The sequence below is a fragment of the Malaclemys terrapin genome, chromosome 9 (assembly GCF_027887155.1).
Source record: "Malaclemys terrapin pileata isolate rMalTer1 chromosome 9, rMalTer1.hap1, whole genome shotgun sequence".
NCBI lineage: Eukaryota > Metazoa > Chordata > Testudines > Emydidae > Malaclemys > Malaclemys terrapin.
The window spans coordinates 83,578,718-83,596,586 of record NC_071513.1 but is presented as its reverse complement, the minus strand read 5'-3'; the positions used below and the strand labels follow the sequence as shown (position 1 = coordinate 83,596,586).

At 41.3% G+C, this 17,869-nt stretch overlaps 1 protein-coding gene across 1 annotated transcript in view; it reads right to left on the bottom strand.

The window, feature by feature from the left end:
• Positions 1–17,869, bottom strand: part of GFM1 (G elongation factor mitochondrial 1) — a 48,275-nt gene that overhangs the window by 23,702 nt on the left and 6,704 nt on the right. The window contains exons 6-13 of the mRNA XM_054038865.1: positions 16,091–16,241; positions 12,521–12,675; positions 8,446–8,530; positions 5,176–5,313; positions 4,129–4,230; positions 2,409–2,465; positions 1,503–1,640; positions 25–107 (exon numbers count right to left, since the gene is read on the bottom strand). Coding sequence (XP_053894840.1) covers positions 25–107; positions 1,503–1,640; positions 2,409–2,465; positions 4,129–4,230; positions 5,176–5,313; positions 8,446–8,530; positions 12,521–12,675; positions 16,091–16,241 — 909 coding nt within the window. The remainder of the gene's footprint in view (positions 1–24; positions 108–1,502; positions 1,641–2,408; positions 2,466–4,128; positions 4,231–5,175; positions 5,314–8,445; positions 8,531–12,520; positions 12,676–16,090; positions 16,242–17,869) is intronic.

The following is a 17,869-nucleotide window of genomic DNA, read 5'->3' as shown; positions in this document are numbered from 1 at the left end:
ATGCTGGATAAGAAGAATACTTACAGTACAGGTTTTGTTATGCTCTCTCTAAAGGCAACTTTAGGCTTTCCCATGGTACAAAGACAAGCATATTCTCTTTCCATTCGCTGCGGAGAAAGCAGAAAAAATCCAGGACTGTTCCTGTCAGTGACAATGTCTTTGATCACAGTCACTGAAGTAGTTTGAAAACCCCCCCAAAAAACTGCGTGTCACTGTCATTCTGATATAATCCCTGTTTAGGAGCAGAAACTTCTGAACTGGAAGTGTTCCACAATACAGGTAACATCAAAATTCTTATTCAGATTTAAGCTGTACAAGATTTTCTATGTTCTATAAAATGCCAGCTCCATTTAGTGTTATATAAAATTGTTAAAGGAACACTTTCATCTTGAAATACCATAAATTTTATAAAGTCAAAATTAGTTTTAAGGGAATAACCTCATACAGACTCCAGATCTCCCTGCCAATTAGTTTTACAACCCATTTTCCTTTATAATTTTTAGAGCTTTTTCTCCTTTGGGTTGCTAAACAGGGGAACTGACTATGGTGACATTCACTGTAAACAAAAGCTGTCAAATGTACAAAATGAGAAAACAGGGAAGAAAGTGCTCTTCTGACATTTTAATTATAGTAATCTTAGGTGGTGTTTGTACTAATAGGTAAAAAAATTTCAGACCAAAGTCTGATTTTTAAGATGATAGAAAGCCTTCAACTAAAACTATTAATGCCCAGGAAAGATGACTAAGATGTACAAATATCTATATCTAGATATTTATTAAACCACCACCTTAAGCAGCCAATAATTATTTACATTAATATTTTAGTGCTTTTCATTCTGGAGATCCAAAAATCCATTATGAACTATGGCCCCAACTCTCCATTGGATCTAAACAAGTGGAATTTGCACTTTTGCAGAGCACTGGTAGTACAGCTTGTCAGGAATTTTTCGATTAAATGGTTTTTCATTGGAAATTACCGATTCATCAAAATGGATGTTTTCACAGGAAAAGGTCAGTTTTGACGATACTTTCATCAAGGCTTCTCAAATCCAGGATGGGTGTGACTGGGACTCAGACCCAGAATGTGGAAGACCTTGGTTCAAATCTCTGCTCTGCCTAATTCACACCATGAACTTGGATTTATGTCCAAGTCATCCCAGGTGACTGCCCCAACTACCAGTCTATTGGCTGCTGACTTTTTTTTTGGCAACACATGTCAAAAGATCAGTTTCATCCCAATGTGCAGTGGGAAATCTTTGAAATCTCAAAACAGCTTTCCACCCAAACTCTACCCATTGGCACCACACAAGCATAGTGATTCACAACTGCAGAATCAGGGCCTGTATTTTGTGATCACTTAGCCCACCTACAAGAAAGATTGTGGCAGATGTTTTTAAAGCGCACAGCAATACTACACAATATTCTAGGGCACAAAGTAAAGAGCAATACTTTCCCCAGCCAAGACTCGACTGCAGAGGTCTCAAATTCAGTTTTTATAATCACCTGAGCATAGATTTCCAAGTGCAGTTCTCCCATTCCAGAAACGATTGTCTCTTTGCTCTCATTGTCAAAGTGGACTCTAAAGGTAGGATCTTCTCTTGTAAACCGGTTCAGGCCTTTTGAAAATTTATCTAGGTCATTCTTAAAAAAAAAAAAAAATATATATATATATATATATATACACACATGCAAAATAAATTAACCACTTTATTCAACATTCTATGAACAGCAGATGATGGAAAGGTCTGAAAAATTCATCCTAGCTAGTTAGCACCGTTCCCTCCCAATAAGAGGTACATGGATTTGCCTCCCAAACAGATCCATAAGCTTATAATCAAGAAAAAGAAAAACAGGAGTACTTGTGGCACCTTAGAGACTAACAAATTTATTAGAGCATAAGCTTTCGTGGACTACAGCCCACTTCTTCGGATGCATATAGAATGGAACATATATTGAGGAGATATATATACAATATATATATAATCAAGTTCATTCTCCAAACTCTTGTAAGTGTGCCTGCATGTGCCTTACCACAAAGCAAGAACACCCCTAGAGTAGGAAAAGAGGTCATGCTTAGGTAAGCATTAGCTAACCCCAATCTTTTCCTTAGTGAACATGCAGGTTAACACCTTTTATCTTGATTTAGCGGATAGCCTTTTCTTAATGTAGATAAATCCCTAAAGTTAATCAGGGCCAGCTAACACATTTTAATTCACGTTAAACAATATGAGTAGCATGCTGATAAATGCATCAGCTAACATGTTTTAAGACACCACTCATTTTCACAGCACAGACAAATACAGAGGGTTTCCCTCAAACTGTAAAATGACAAGAGTAGAATGATAGGGGAGGGAACTCAGACTGAAAGTTTTGTATTATTGGCTATAAATTTGATTGACAGGCTCTTACCTTGTTGGAAGGCTTCATGGCTACTGAAATGACAGGTTCAGGGACGTGAATCGATTCCTGTAGTAGTTAAAAAGGAACAGTTGCCAAATAAACAAGTTTCAGTACAGCTGGCAATGCGATCACAGCAGAAAACTTAAGCTTTGGTCTCAGAGACCAGGGGTTCCAAACAAAGGTACTATTTTTATAACATGGTCTTGTTCAGATTTACATCTCACATAGTAAAAGTAGGGATGCAAAATACCAAACGGTAACTGGTAAGCATTAGTCTCTCAGTTAACTGACCCTAACCGTTAACCCCCAGCCCCGCCAGCCAGAGCAGCCCCGCACCGGCCCGCCAACCCCAGCCACCCTAGCTCCCCTCCCTTTAATCATTTAACTGATTAAACGACAATTTTAATCATTTAAACTTTTAACTTTTTAAATGGATATTTATATCTCTAGGTAAAAGTTCAATTAAAATAATGTTATGTTCTTACAATCACAAAGCCAGGAAAATTCTGATTTAAGCTTGTCACTTTGTCCTTGACCCACCCTTTATTGTGTGTAGTTCGGGCTTGTGTCTTACGGCATTGGGAATGAAAGGTGTGCATTAAAGAGATCTAAATCTATACTAGAATACTACCCTGATCATCACCAACCCTCCTAAGGAAGGAAGGAAGGAAGAGTACTAAGGTGGAAGGAAAGGGATAAGAACTTGCCCATTTGCCAAGCTCAAACCTTATGCAATAACTGCTGAAGGACAATGGGATGAGGTGAGCATGACACATTCATATATACAATGTATTCAATTATTTTTGCAAGCATGAGTGAGTGATATTTGTACAGGTTTATATTTCGGGTAACGGGGAGGATATGTTTTTTATTGAATTATAAAACTGGATAAACATTGCCACAAGTGGACATGTATTAGAACCAAGAATCCTTCTGATCTAACATCATTTCAAACACAGTAAAGGAAACTGACTAGTTACAATTCTTTTATGTATATCAAAAAGGTTTTAAAACCTTAAGCTAATGATTTAATGGTTGATTGCTCATCAATGATGGTGCCCCAGCAACCAATGCAGTTATGGGAGTGATGATAAATGATTTTATATATTGCACATGACAAACCACCAACATATCTGCATTAGTTTTACAGCTCTCTCTCTTTAAAGCGCTTTGCCTTATCACATATTTTTAAAGCACTATAGCTCCTTCCCAATTTTCCTACTAAATTCTGTTTGTTCCTCTCAAGACCATGACAAAACTATATTCCAATACATACAGTAATTATAAGAAAAATATTTCTAATACTGTTGCTTGAATGTGAAATAATCTTTTTTCTGGACTGTGGCTCTTCTAGTTAGTTAAATGGTTTGGCTTCCATGTTTTTAACTCCAAATTTTCTATTTATATTGATACACACAAAAAACATTTTACCTATTATATCCAACTGACATTATACCTCCCCTGAGAGCTGACATTTGGTATTGTGTGTGTGTGTGTAATATCTTATATATATGCCTACATATATACTACAATTTTACGTTTGTATCATTTTTAAGGAATCTAAACCGGCATCAGAAATGTTTCTAAAAGTTATTTTCAGTTGGATATCCTTTGTCTGAATAAACAGAGCATTTAAATTAAGAAAAAGTGGCTTAAGAACTGAAAGAATAAAAACCTGATAAAGTCCCAAGGTGTAATGGATCAGGTCCATGAAAAAAGTTGTACTTACCATGGAAATGTCAGTACTGGTTTTATCAGCGAATGTATCCCCACTAGCACAATCAATTCCAAACAATGCACATATGTCTCCTGCATAAACTTCATCTACATCCTAAGAAGACAAAGTCAGGTTAGGTATGTACATGGTATTGAAAGGAAATGGCAAAGCATATCTAATATACACACAGAGCTACATCTGGTTTCAAATGGTAAGAACTATGATAAAAAGGGCTGGGATTTGCAAAAGGGGCTTAAGAGACTACCTATTTTAACATTCCAGCTTTCATAGAATCATAGACTATCAGGGTTGGAAGGGACCTCAGGAGGTCACCTAGTCCAACCCCCTGCTCAGAGCAGGACCAATCCCCAACTACATCAGCTTTGATAAAAATGTGCTGTAAACAGCTGGATACAAACTTGACACGAAGATCTTCAGTGCTAATTCATAAAGGGTCTCAGTTTCAATATTAGTTAGCCCAAGAGGAAGGGTGCTAAGCATGTCACTTGCTAACTTTCACGCAGTCTTGACTTGCCCATAGTATTTAGATTGCAAGAACTCTAGAAGCAAACCTACTTGCTTTCCACAGTTACATGTTTTCTGGATGGGGTAGTTTTTGTAGCATTTTGGGAGGTAGTTTTTAGTTTGAGAATTATAGTAAAAACCTCACAGCAGAGCTATTTCATTGGGGGAGCAAGGAAATAGCCTTGGAAAAATAGACATGAGTAAGGAAGTTGAAAAGGAAAAAGTGACATCTAGCCTTCTTCAGCCAGAAGGCCAAGAGCCATGTTGTAAGGCGTCAGGGGCGGAGAACAGACATATGTGGAGAATCCTCCAACTCAGTGGGGAAAACAATACAATGGAGCATATTTTAATTTCCAGTTCCACCTTTGGAAATCTATTAAAGGAAATAAGGTAACATGGGTCAAATGAGAGCAGAATTTTGCCCTATGTTGCTTTATTTTGAGATGCTGAACAAGCACCTCAACTTTTCAAAAAGCTTCAAGGACAGATAACAGCATCCAAAAGTTTTCCTCTATTTCTAGTTCCTACACTTACCTCCATCGAGTCTGCATGCATGCGAACCAGTCTCGGCACTCGCACCTTTTTCCCTGTCCTGGTGTTGTAAATGTAGTCACTTTTCTTCAACATCCCCTGATAAACTCGAATGTACGTTAGCTGCCCAAAACGGCCAGCCTGCAAATGGCATTAAAAAAATGGAGATAAAGGTTAGAACCACCACGAGAGTCAACAGCACAGCTATTCTATATGCACTCTGCTCTGGCTATTGCTAAAGGACCATTAATTTGGGTTTATTAGTTTGAAACTATACATCAAAAATAATTTCATCTACATTTCTAAAACAGTCAAACCTTCTCTCAACTCTGGGGTAGAATTTGGCATCTCCTGATGAGTTTCCTACCTCCCCAACTCACCAGTCCAAAAGCTTGCCCGCTAAAATGTATGCCACAGCATCCTAGCAATCCAGATGGTAATGTCTCATATGACAGAGGTCTCTGGCACTACTCTATAATTAAAGATGCAACCACATTTTCATTTTAAGCCTTATTTTCCCTCTCATATATGCACAAACCCACCCCCTTTTCCAGATTTGCACAGGAATATAACATTTCCCTCTGAAAATATTTGTGATAAATCAAAGGAAAGCTAAACTTTTCAGCTACAGTTCCAACCACAGAGAAGGAAGGTAACATCTTTCAACCCAGAAAAGGCGGAAAAATCAAATCCTTTTGAAAAAATGTGATGTGTATCAGGAATGAAACCATTTTAAAATTTCCAAATTCACCCATGTTTAGAATCATTCAGACACAGCAGAATGTAAAAATTTTATGAAAATAAAGAAATTATTAGAAAACAGTCATTATTAACTAGATCTCTGATAGTAAGATCTCCATTTAAAGATTTACTTGTCAGTCTGTGGCAACAGGCACAGACATCAAAGGCGCACTGAGACCAGAGCTCGGCAGCTCTATGGGCCTATGGGAGCCAGGATAACTGCTTACCCTACAAATGTTACAACACAGCTATTTTTAAGATTATAAGACGTTTTTCTGAGCCAAAATGGAAGAAAGGGGCAAGAAAGGTCACAAACACAGGTATAAAAAATGGAGCTGAAAGATAGCACAGAATGGAGTCAAAGATATGGGCTAAATGAGTTTGTCTGGACTAAAAACTGACTATGGGTTTTCAAGCCTTCTGTTGAAACTACAAATTGTTACAGCAATAAACGAGAATCACCTTAAGAAGCGATGTCGATAAATGAGCTATCTGGAACAATTAACAATTGTTTTGGACAATTTTCTGCGGAAAAACTTAACTCAATGGGCAGCAGCATCACCACGTGGGCTGTTGTCAGCATCCTCTTCATGGTCATCACCATGTACCAGGACCTGCCATTTACCAATACACCACTATCCCTTTTTCCAGACATATTCTAATTGGACTAAATGAGAGGACATCACCACCCCCTTGGCCTGTCCTAAGAAACAACCAATGTCCTTGCTATTCTCCTCCTAGTGTATCAGCTTCATTGTCATTTTATTCCTACCTCCTGATCATGTGTCTCTTATTTTTTGCCTTCTATCTCATAAGATCTACCAACTCTGGAAAAGTACAGTAGTACACGTTAGAGGCCATCCATGTTTTCACCCACAATTAAAATCACAGACATTTAGGGCTGAGGACCTCAAGAGATCATCTAGTCCAGGGGTGGGCAAACTTTTTGGCCTGAGGGACACATCGGGGTTCCAAAACTGTATGGAGGGCCGGGTAGGGAATGCTGTGCCTCCCCAAACCCTAACCCTATCCACCCCGTCCCACTTCCTGCCCCCTGACTGCCCCCCTCAGGATCCCCGACCCATCCAACCCCCCCACTCCTTGTCCCCTGACCACTCCCTCCTGGGGTCCCCTGCCCCTAACCCCCCCCTTGGAACCCTACCCCCTATCCAACCCCCCATGCTCCCTGACTGCCCCGCCCCCTATCCACACCCCCGCCCCCTGACAGCCACTCTGGACTCCCCCTCCCCCATCTACCACCCCCCAAAGCCCCTCTCAGAATGCGGTCCTGCGAACATGGGCGGAGGACTCAGGAGGAGTAGGGGCAGCCACGCAGCCAGAGAGAAGCAGCGGTTTCCCCTTCAAAGCGCCGCTTCTCTCCGGCCGGCTGTGCGGCTACGCTCCTCCTGAGTCCTCTGCCCGCGTTCGCCACGCTCAAGACACCCGCACTGCCCGCCTACTTCCCTGAGGCTGCAGGTGAGCTTCCCTTCCTGCTCTCCCCTTCCCTTGCAGTGCAGCCCCCTCCTGTGCTGGCGGCACGTCCCGATGAGGCTGCGGGGGAGGGTGAACAGCAGGGAGGGGGCTCAGGGCGAGCCTCCCCGGCCAGGAACTCAAGGGCCTGGCAGGACGGTCCCGCGGGCCGGATGTACCTGCGAGCCGTAGTTTGCTCACCTCTGATCTAGTTCATACACCACTCCGATTCTGAGGCAAGAGGAATTATATCTGCACCACCTCACCCCATCCTACATCCATCTGTTAATGCTTTTTCCTGGCAATTCATCTTGAGATCAAAGCTATGCTCATGAAATAAAAAGCTGGTTTAAAAATCAGTCTCCAGAATTCAGTGCATACTGAATGTTAGAGTCAAATTCTTTTGCTAGCCAACCGGAATACATGTGGTGCCTTATGCAGGGTGCCACATACTGTAATAATTAGAAACAGCATTAAACATCTACCTCATACAGAATGGAAGAATTCTTATCCCTCTGCCCCTTTTGAGAGATTTGAGCTATATAAATTATGGCAGATCCCTTTGGTTCCGTTTGCTCTGTTCTCTAACCAGGTCACAAATAATGAATGTGGGTACAGTATATGTCTAAGGTGATTAACAGAAGTTGTATTCAACACTCTAAGTCAATCAGCTGGAATCAGATGTTGGCAGCAAGAAAAAGATAAATGAAAAACTCAGAAACAATTGAAGCAAGGATTGGCTAATGTATGGAAACCCATCTGTTAGAAATCCTTAGCTCAGCCATGTCATGAACACAATAATGAAGTAACAAATGCGTCTCATGCACAAATAGACACATTTACCAGAAAGCTTTTAAACAAAACTCTAGTATGTTTCATTTACAAAACCAATAACCATCCCTGTGTAAGACATTTCCTGGGGATTAATGACAAGCTGCTATTAATGGCCCAGTGCAGATAAACCTTACTTAATCCATCAGTTCTCCCAGGAAATGCCCTGTGCCTCAATTGTTCTTGCTGAACTAGAAATTCCTCTCAAAGAAAAAAACATTAATAACCCACCTCCAGTTTGAAAGCCAGACCTACAAAAGGCGCAGAGTCATCTCTGACTGAGTTCAGCAGAAGTTTGGTTTTATCCTGAGAATCCCTTTAAAAAAAAGAGGGGGGGGGGGGGGGAAGAGGGTTTAAGTGACGAGACAATACATGGCAGCTTCTCCTGACTGTGTGCTCAATCCTGCTAGGTGCTGGAGTGCCCTACACTCCCATTGAATTTGTTTGGGAGTTGCAAAGTGCTGCTCAGCACCTCCCAGTAGGATCTGTGCACCTTGCAGGACCAGGCCCTCTAGAGACAACTTCAGACAAACTACAGCCATCACTGAAGTAGAGGTCCACAGCACTGACATATTTATCACCAGTGTTCACATCATCTCACTAAAATTCCACTGGAAGAAGTGGCTAGCACAACGCTTTATTACACATATTTCATTCTTCATGGAAGATGCCATATTTAAAGCACTAGGGACAGAATTCCAAGAGTGAAATCCTGGCCCTCTTGAAGTCAATGGCAAAACCCGTTGACTTCAAAAGGGCCAGGATTTCACCCCGATCCTCAAAGCAAGTATAATTAGAGAGAGGTGTGCATCAGGCACAGAATTGGCAGCCAGAAAGTCTCAAGTACAAATCCAAACTCTAACAGTGACTCCCTTTGTGACCTTGGGTAAAACTGGCTTAACCTCCCAAGTTCTAGTCTCCTCATGTGTAGGATGGAGATAACACTGCTGCTTCTTCCAGGTATTTTGAAGATTGGTTAAAGAAAGAAGACCAAAGGTTTGTCCACACTTAAAATGCTACAGCTGCGCCACACTAGCGCTTTAGTATAGACACTTCCTACACCAATGGGAGGGACTCTCCCATCGGCGTAGATAACCCACCTCCCTAAGAGGCAGTAGCTAGGTTGATGGAAGAATTCTTCCATTGACCTCATGCAGTCTACATGGGGACTTATGTCAGCTTCACTACACCACCCAGAAGAGTGGATTTTTCACACTCCGACTGATGTAGTTAAACTGACCTAATTTTCTATAGTAAGAAAGACAGTGCAGAACATTTCTCTTTACACTGGAAAAAAACAAAAGCAAATGTGGCAGAGAGTCTCAGAGCCCGGGTCTACAGACCAGGCTCGCACTACGGTGCTTTGTCCTCACCCACAACTATTTTACATTTGGGGACAATATATACCTTCAAGTCAGCGGCACTGCTATGGGTACCCGCATGGCCCCACAATACGCCAACATTTTTATGGCTGACTTAGAACAACGCTTCCTTAGCTCTCGTCCCCTAACGCCCCTACTCTACTTGCGCTACATTGATGACATCTTCATCATCTGGACCCATGGAAAAGAAGCCCTTGAGGAATTTCACCATGATTTCAATAATTTCCATCCCACCATCAACCTCAGCCTAGATCAATCCACACAAGCGGTCCATTTCCTGGACACTACTGTGCTAATAAGCGATGGTCACATAAATACCACCCTATACCAGAAACCTACTGACCGCTACACTTACCTACATGCCTCCAGCTTCCATCCAGGACACACCACACGATCCATTGTCTACAGCCAAGCTCTAAGATATAACCGCATTTGCTCCAATCCCTCAGATAGAGACAAGCACCTACAAGATCTCTATCAAGCATTCTTAAAACTACAATACCCACCTGCTGAAGTGAAAAAACAGATTGACAGCGCCAGATGAGTACCCAGAAATCACCTCCTACAAGACAGGCCCAACAAAGAAAATAACAGAACACCACTAGCTGTCACCTTCAGTCCCCAACTAAAACCTCTCCAGCGCATCATCAGAGATCTACAACCTATCCTGAAAGATGATCCTTTACTCTCACAGATCTTGGGAGACAGACCTGTCCTCGCTTACAGACAACCCCCCACCTAAAGCAAATACTCACCAGCAACCACACATCACCGAACAAAACCACTGATCCAGGAACCTATCCTTGTAACAAAGCCCGATGCCAACTCTGTCCACATATCTATTCAAGTGACATCATCATAGGACCTAATCACATCAGCCATACCATCAGGGGCTCGTTCACCTGCACATCTACCAATGTGATATATGCCATCATGTGCCAGCAATGCCCCTCTGCCATGTACATTGGCCAAACCGGACAGTCTCTACGCAAAAGAATTAATGGACACAAATCTGACATCAGGAATCATAATACTCAAAAACCAGTGGGAGAACACTTTAACCTGTCTGGTCATTCAATGTCAGACCTGCGGGTGGCTATCTTAAAACAGAAAAACTTCAAAAACAGACTCCAATGAGAGACTGCTGAGCTGGAATTGATATGCAAACTAGACACAATCAACTCAGGATTGAATAAGGACTGGGAATGGCTGAGCCATTACAAACATTGAATCTATCTCCCCTTGTAAGTATTCTCACACTTCTTATCAAACTGTCGGTACTGGGCTATCTTGATTATCACTTCAAAAGTTTTTTTTCCTCTTACTTAATTGGCCTCTCAGAGTTGGTAAGACAACTCCCACCTGTTTATGCTCTCTGTATGTGTGTATATATATCTCCTCAATATTTATTCCACTCTATAGGCATCCGAAGAATTGGGCTGTAGTCCACGAAAGCTTATGCTCTAATAAATTTGTTAGTCTCTAAGGTGCCACAAGTACTCCTGTTCTTTTTGCGGATACAGACTAATACGGCTCTGAAAACTACGGTGCTAGAAATAGCCATGTAGATGCTCGCACTCAGGCTCTGATAGGATTGGGTAGGTGGGTTGTGGATTTCAGGGCCTGAGCTCCACCTCGAGTGGGAACATCTATACAGCTGTTTTTAGTACAGTAGCACGAATACAAGACCTCGGCTCTAAGACTCACTGCTGTGGGTGTTTTTTTGCAGTGTGGACATGGCCTTTGTGGCCAAGTGTCCTCTCAACAAGTCACGCTCTTCCTGCACATGCAGCAGAGACGCATACTTGTAAATGTCAACATAGGGAGTATTCATGAGAACAGAACAGAGAGGGAAAGCACATGAGAACCTCAACTACAGCTGGCAGGTCAAAAATTCAACTTATCAGTACCAATAAGGGGACAAGAATGGGTTAGCTTGGCTGTTGCACCATATGCTATTATTCAATTCGGGGGCTCTAACCTCAAACCCTCTGGGTTTGGTCTTGCAATTGTGGAATGGAAGTATTATAAAGAAAACATTCCAACCTGGATGCTAGAAGGGCAGAGAACCCTCAGTAGCAACTGCTCACACCAGCTCAGAAGTAACACTGATGGGTCACATAAGAAACTTTATCTAACCTTTCTAACACAGAAGGATGGTCATGATAGGGCAGGGGGTTAAGTAGGGGTGAGGAGTCAACTGAAAAATACTGGTGCTCAGGTGTGTGGGGGGGTGGTAAACGACATTTACTAGTATAATTTCTAAGTATGAAGGTTTTACATTGTACCTATCACTGCATTATCTGAGCAACTCAAATACAGCAAGAGAAACTCGATCATCCTTCTAAGATTTATTTCTACATGAAGAGATGTCTAAAAATATGCACATATGTACAGAAGATTACTCAAACCACCATTTATACACAAAAGGATATATGTTAGCATTGAAGATTTGGATGGGGGTTTTTTTGTTTGTTTTTAAACTATGAGGGCATATCTATAGTAAGAGAGAACAAACACTTTTTAAATCATGCCCTGACATTTTTAAACATGGCCTATGTCCTAGTCTAGATACAACCTAAGATGTTAATATCAATTTATCCTTACAAAAAAGACCTGACCAGATCACTAAATATGTCAGTTTTAATATTTAAGAGGAAGTAAAGCAATGTTATACTACAAGTGAAAAGAATGCCCCATTGATGGAGGGATTTATCACCTTTTAATGATCATACAAGCCTACTACACCACACTACTATACATGTTCTTTCTTTAAAGTGACTAACAAATTGTATTATTCATGCATTTTGTTAAAATTTCCTGCTCTGTTTTTTTTGAACCTGCTTGAAATCCTGATTCTATAAACACTTTGTACACCCATAAAATAAATCTATCCTCCCCACCCTCTTCCCTCTGGCACTCACTCCTGGTTGAGAATAGCATAGTTCTGGACTTCAGATGGATTTGGGAGATAGTCTAAGACAGCATCCAGCAGGGGTTGCACTCCTTTGTTCTTCAAAGCACTTCCCACAAGTACAGGCGTAAAGGACTTTTTCAGTGTTGCTCTTCTGATTGCAAGCTAGGAAAACATTTATGAATTACTTCTAATTTTGTAGCAACTCCAATATTATATACACAGAACCAAAAGTAGTCACCTTTAACACTGTAGCAGTTCAGATTGTCAGCTTTGCTGGGCAGGTATTGTGTCTTTACTTATGCCTTACAAGGTGCCAAACAAACGGTTAACAAGAACAAAAAATGATAATCATTCATAAAGGGACAGGGTTGGACTGGAAGCATTGTTATAGCATTAATGATGTATGTAGCACTGTGGTCTCCAACCTTTTTACGCCCACGATCACTTTTTGAATTTAAGTGCAACCCAGGATCACCACCACTGAAGGCCATTTTGGGCTCCATTTTGAAAATTTAGACCGGAAGTTTAGGCTTGAGGTTCAAGATCTCTTAAATGAAGGGCTGGAATCAATTGCACTGAGGTCAGGCCTAAGCATGAGGCATTACAGATACACATGGCTCCTCCATGTAATCAGGACTTTTATAAAATATCCTAAAACTCAAACTACTTGCGAGAAAGGATTGTTGGTGCCTACATTAAATAATTTTACTTGTCTTTTCCACTAGCACAAACTCTTAACCATCCACCTTGCTTTTATTTTTAAGCTCTCTTGATTGAAAGAATATTTTGAAATAGCAAGATGGTTCATAAGGAGGATACTGGAATAAAACTTGCAGATCTTGAATTGGAAGAAAAAAAATCTTGCTGGATGCTTTGTTCTTTTTTTCTTTAATATTTGAAGCTATACCAAAATTCATGCACAAAAATGAGATTCCATTGTCATCTTTTCTGCTTAACTAGTCATCGAGCGTGTGTGTTTTGGAAACCTATTTAATTATGTTTATGCCTATTACTCCTATTTTGCCAGCCTAGTGAGACATTGGAAATGTATGGCTCCATTCAATTCTCATCAACAATAATTTTTTAGAGATACAGAAGTAATTTTATTTCTTTTTTTGTGAAAATTATTTTCATTCCATTGAGGAGCTGGGGCACATCAGACAATTTCTTGCAAATAATGTTTTGGTAGCAGAGAACCAGGTATTTGTTTAAGCACTTAATCCTTAATGAACATCATCCACTAAAACTGTGACCTTCAGGATTGATAGCCAACATGTTTTCAAAGAAAAAATATTTTAAACAAGAACTTGATTGCCTGCCACTGAAAAAAATTAGTATAAGTAAACCCGCCTTTGCTCTGTCACAGCTATTAAATAACTAATTAATTTGCTTTCAGGAGAGGGGATAAGAGCAAGGCCACTCTGAATAGGCAAATTTACTTTTGTAACAGACTGCCTTCCCAGACATCCCACTGGGTGCTACCAACAACAAACTCTTAAAATCACTCCTCTCTTACAGCAAATCACAACAGGAACACAGAGTGCACAGATTACTGTAACATTCCCTCCTCTGGCTAGAAGAGCTTTGCAGTTCTCTAAGGCTACTATTAAGGACTGTCTTAGTCACGCAGCAGAGGGGGTGCTTTATGAGTGGGCCAGTTAGTTTTTCTTGCCTTTACATCTCATCAAATAAAGCACAGTGGACCAGATTTTCAAATGTGCAGAGCACCCAGAATTCCCACTAAAGTCGTTGGGAGCAACAGCTGCTCAGCACCTCCAAAAAATCAGGCCTTTTGCCATCATGACACAGGTTTAAGAGCATCTTGAGGTATAAGCTTTCTGAGTGCTCCTGAAGCCAGAGCACATGCTGGACAGCAAATTCATGATTAAAACTCCATGGAGCGAAAAATCAATATTCTTTCAATCCTAATCTGCATTACATACATAAAAGGATCAAACAAATCACTTACTCGAATCAAAAGTTAGGGGCCCAGATCATCCAAATAAAGTTTACAATAGAACCCTCAATGCATCTCTAACTTTGAGTGACTATTGTACCTCCATAATACACCATTAATAGCAGGTACAGGGGGCTGCTTCCTATGATGATGAGTGCAGTATAAGAACATGAATAGAACAGGAAACAATTACAAAATGGCAATCACACATCGACTCCCTTGTTATCAGAGTAAAGAGATGCTGACAAAGGCACTTTTAAATCTAAAGCTATGTTTTAAAGTTACGATTTCCATGATCAAGTCTGAGTTAAATTCAGCCTAGCCTAACTGGGTTCAATTAAGTGAAATGGTGCCCACTTATCGGCATGGATTTGGCCACTTTCCTGAGATACCGAAAATACATTCAAACCTGGAACCCTGGTACTCTTGAGGGAATTCTGCACCAAAAAAAATTAAACTCTGCAAAGTTCTGCACATTTTAATTGTCAAAATAACACACAAACAACAGTATAATCACACCATTTTCAATTATTTGCTGACAAGTATTTTGAAATAAATTACCAAAATGATTGAAAATGGTGTGACTATATTGTTATTGTGTTTGTGTTATTTTGACAATTAAAATATGAAGAATTTTAAAATATTGTGCACAGAATTTGTAATTTTTTTTGGTGCAGTATATTTAATTTTTTGGTGCAGAATTCCCTCGGGGGTATGTATATATTCTCAGCACTGCTACTAGATCGCTGTGTGACTTTGAGCAAGTCATAATCTCTATGTCTCAATATCAGTAGGGCCATCAACAGTGATAGACTAATGCTTACAGAACCTGGGTGACTAAATAGATGGCTCAAGGATTCAGAAGGGCATAGAGAATATGTTTTTGCTGAACACTAAACCTAGGGTCTGACTCACGTTTCAGCCCAGACCTCCTTTCTGTCCACACACAAATCAGTTTGACAGCAAGGACTCAGGACCTAGGTCCTAGGAACCTGCTAGAAGGTGGGTCAGAGCAGGAGTCCTGCTGTAACTCAGGTCCAAGTCCTGTCATTATGCAGTGTGGAAGCAGGTCACATCAAGAGACCTGAGTCACAAATTTTGTGTAGTGCAGTATGGTCACGTTAGCACAGCTGAGACATCTGGGTCCAGGTTTACAATGCAGTGTGGACACTCAAGCACTGGCTTGGAAACACTGACTCCACAAGCCTGAGTCCCACAGACCTGGACTTAGTGTGAAGTGTGGACATACTTATAGAGGAGATTATCAGAGTTATGAAGGGCACATAAAAGTTCAAATCCCCTCCAGACCCCACGACCTTTTGGCGGTGTCAGTACAGTTCTCTGCCCACATTACAAAACCTACCAACACATCTGGCAGCCTTGTTAGCCATCTGAACTGATGTAGGGAGCGAACGTGCCTCTCACCCAAGGGAGGTGGTGCCTCTAGGTAAAGGCACACTTTAAAGGGTAATGGTGGCCCTCCAATATGTAGCACTGTGGCGCACTCTGGGTAATATAAAGAACAATTGTAATGGTATTTAGGCACCTGAATCCCTTAGGAGGCTTTGAAAAATCTCACCGCTAATAAATAATACATGTTCCACAAGAATCATCATTTACCTTTAAATCAGTAACTGTAGGGATCTTCTCTTCCAGAAACAGCTCCCCCAGTTGTTCATCTGAGTTAGGAACTGATTGAATGTGTTGCTGTCGTCTTTCTGTAGCCTCTACTCTAAATTCAGCTGGGATTTCATTGTATCTAATGGTCTCACTACAAAGGCATAGACAACATGATCAGTTTTGTGGACAGCCATGTGAGTTGAGCTTTCATCCATGTGGGCACCACAGTGGTCATGAAATTTTGAGTCAGTTCAACAGTCTCAGCATCTAGGTGGGTAATAAAGTTACTGAGGTCTATCAATGTTGCATCTCCAACACCACAGCACAGAGGAACTTCAACAGTTCACGTTAGAGCTTTGCAGTGCAGTGGAACAATCTGTGCATCAGCCTCAATTTCACCTTACCACCAAGGGTACGTCTACACTTACCTCCGGGTCCGGCGGCAGGCAATCGATGTTCTGGGATTGATCCCGGAAGTGCTCGCCGTCAACGCCAGTACTCCAGCTCGGCGAGAGGAGTACGCGGCATCGACGGGGGAGCCTCCCTGCCGCGTCTGGACCTGCGGTAAGTTCGGACTAAGGTACTTCAAATTCAGCTACGTTATTAACGTAGATGAATTTGCCTACCTTAGTCCGAAGTGGGGGGGTTAGTGTGGACCAGGCCCATGACTCACATACCAAATGGGCACTACTGGACCTTGTTTTAGAGCAGGAGATCTCCTACTCTTTAGGTTAGATGCAACCTGACTAGAGCTAATCCCAACATTTTCGACTACACGAAATTTTGTCAAAATATCCTGTTTTGTCAAAGCCAAAACATTTCGTAGAGACATATTGGTTTTGACAAAGTTCTCACTGGGAAGGTTGAGCGAGACTCTGCCATGCTCTCTAGCCTGGTGGTTAGGGCACTTGCCTGGGATGTGGTTCAAGTCATTGCTCTGCCTGATACAGAGTGGTCTGGGATGAAAAGCTCTATTCTGAATCAGGCAGAGCATGGTGCCCCACAACCTAGGCCAGTAGGCTATCCTAACCACTCGGCTACAGACACACACACACTCTTCTTCCCAAATCAAAAAGTTACGGTTTTGGTCTGAAAACTGACATTTCAGCCAACTTCTGTTTTTGTGAAAACATTTGAAAGGTCTTGTTTTGTTTCCAATGGGGAACAAAAATTATTTTCAAAACTTCCCACAAAACGGAATTGTTGTCCTCTGGACAACTGTAATGTCAGACCCCTTTGATACATGCTGCACCAAGTTTCCGGCAGCTACAACTGCACCCTAAACTGGCCCTTCTGGCATCTCAACAGGTTTTGAATAAAGATACAAAGTTAGGGGCCCTCATCCCCTATTAAGTTATGGATGGATGGATATTTTATTCACAGCCAACATGAAGTGAGGAATGGGATCCTTGCCTATTACCCTCATGAGAGATAATGGGTGAAATCCAGATGCACTGAAGTCAATGGGAGTCTTGCCACTGTGTTGAATAGAGACAGGATTTCACTCAACAAGCTTAACCAATGGCCACAAGAATAAAAATCTTGCTGCAGATTTCTGCCATATATGTGATTTAATACTGTGTTGTCTTCCCACCTTGCCCACAACTGCAGAGATTGCAAAGATTTGGGATCCTCAATCGAATTGCATTCCCTATATCCTTAGTAAACAACAGTGCTGTTTTACCTTCTCAGCCACATTCACGTGGCCATCAAAGGGATGCAGTTAACAAATCTGGGCAACCAAACATGGACCTCCCAGGCAAGCCACTAACTACCCCT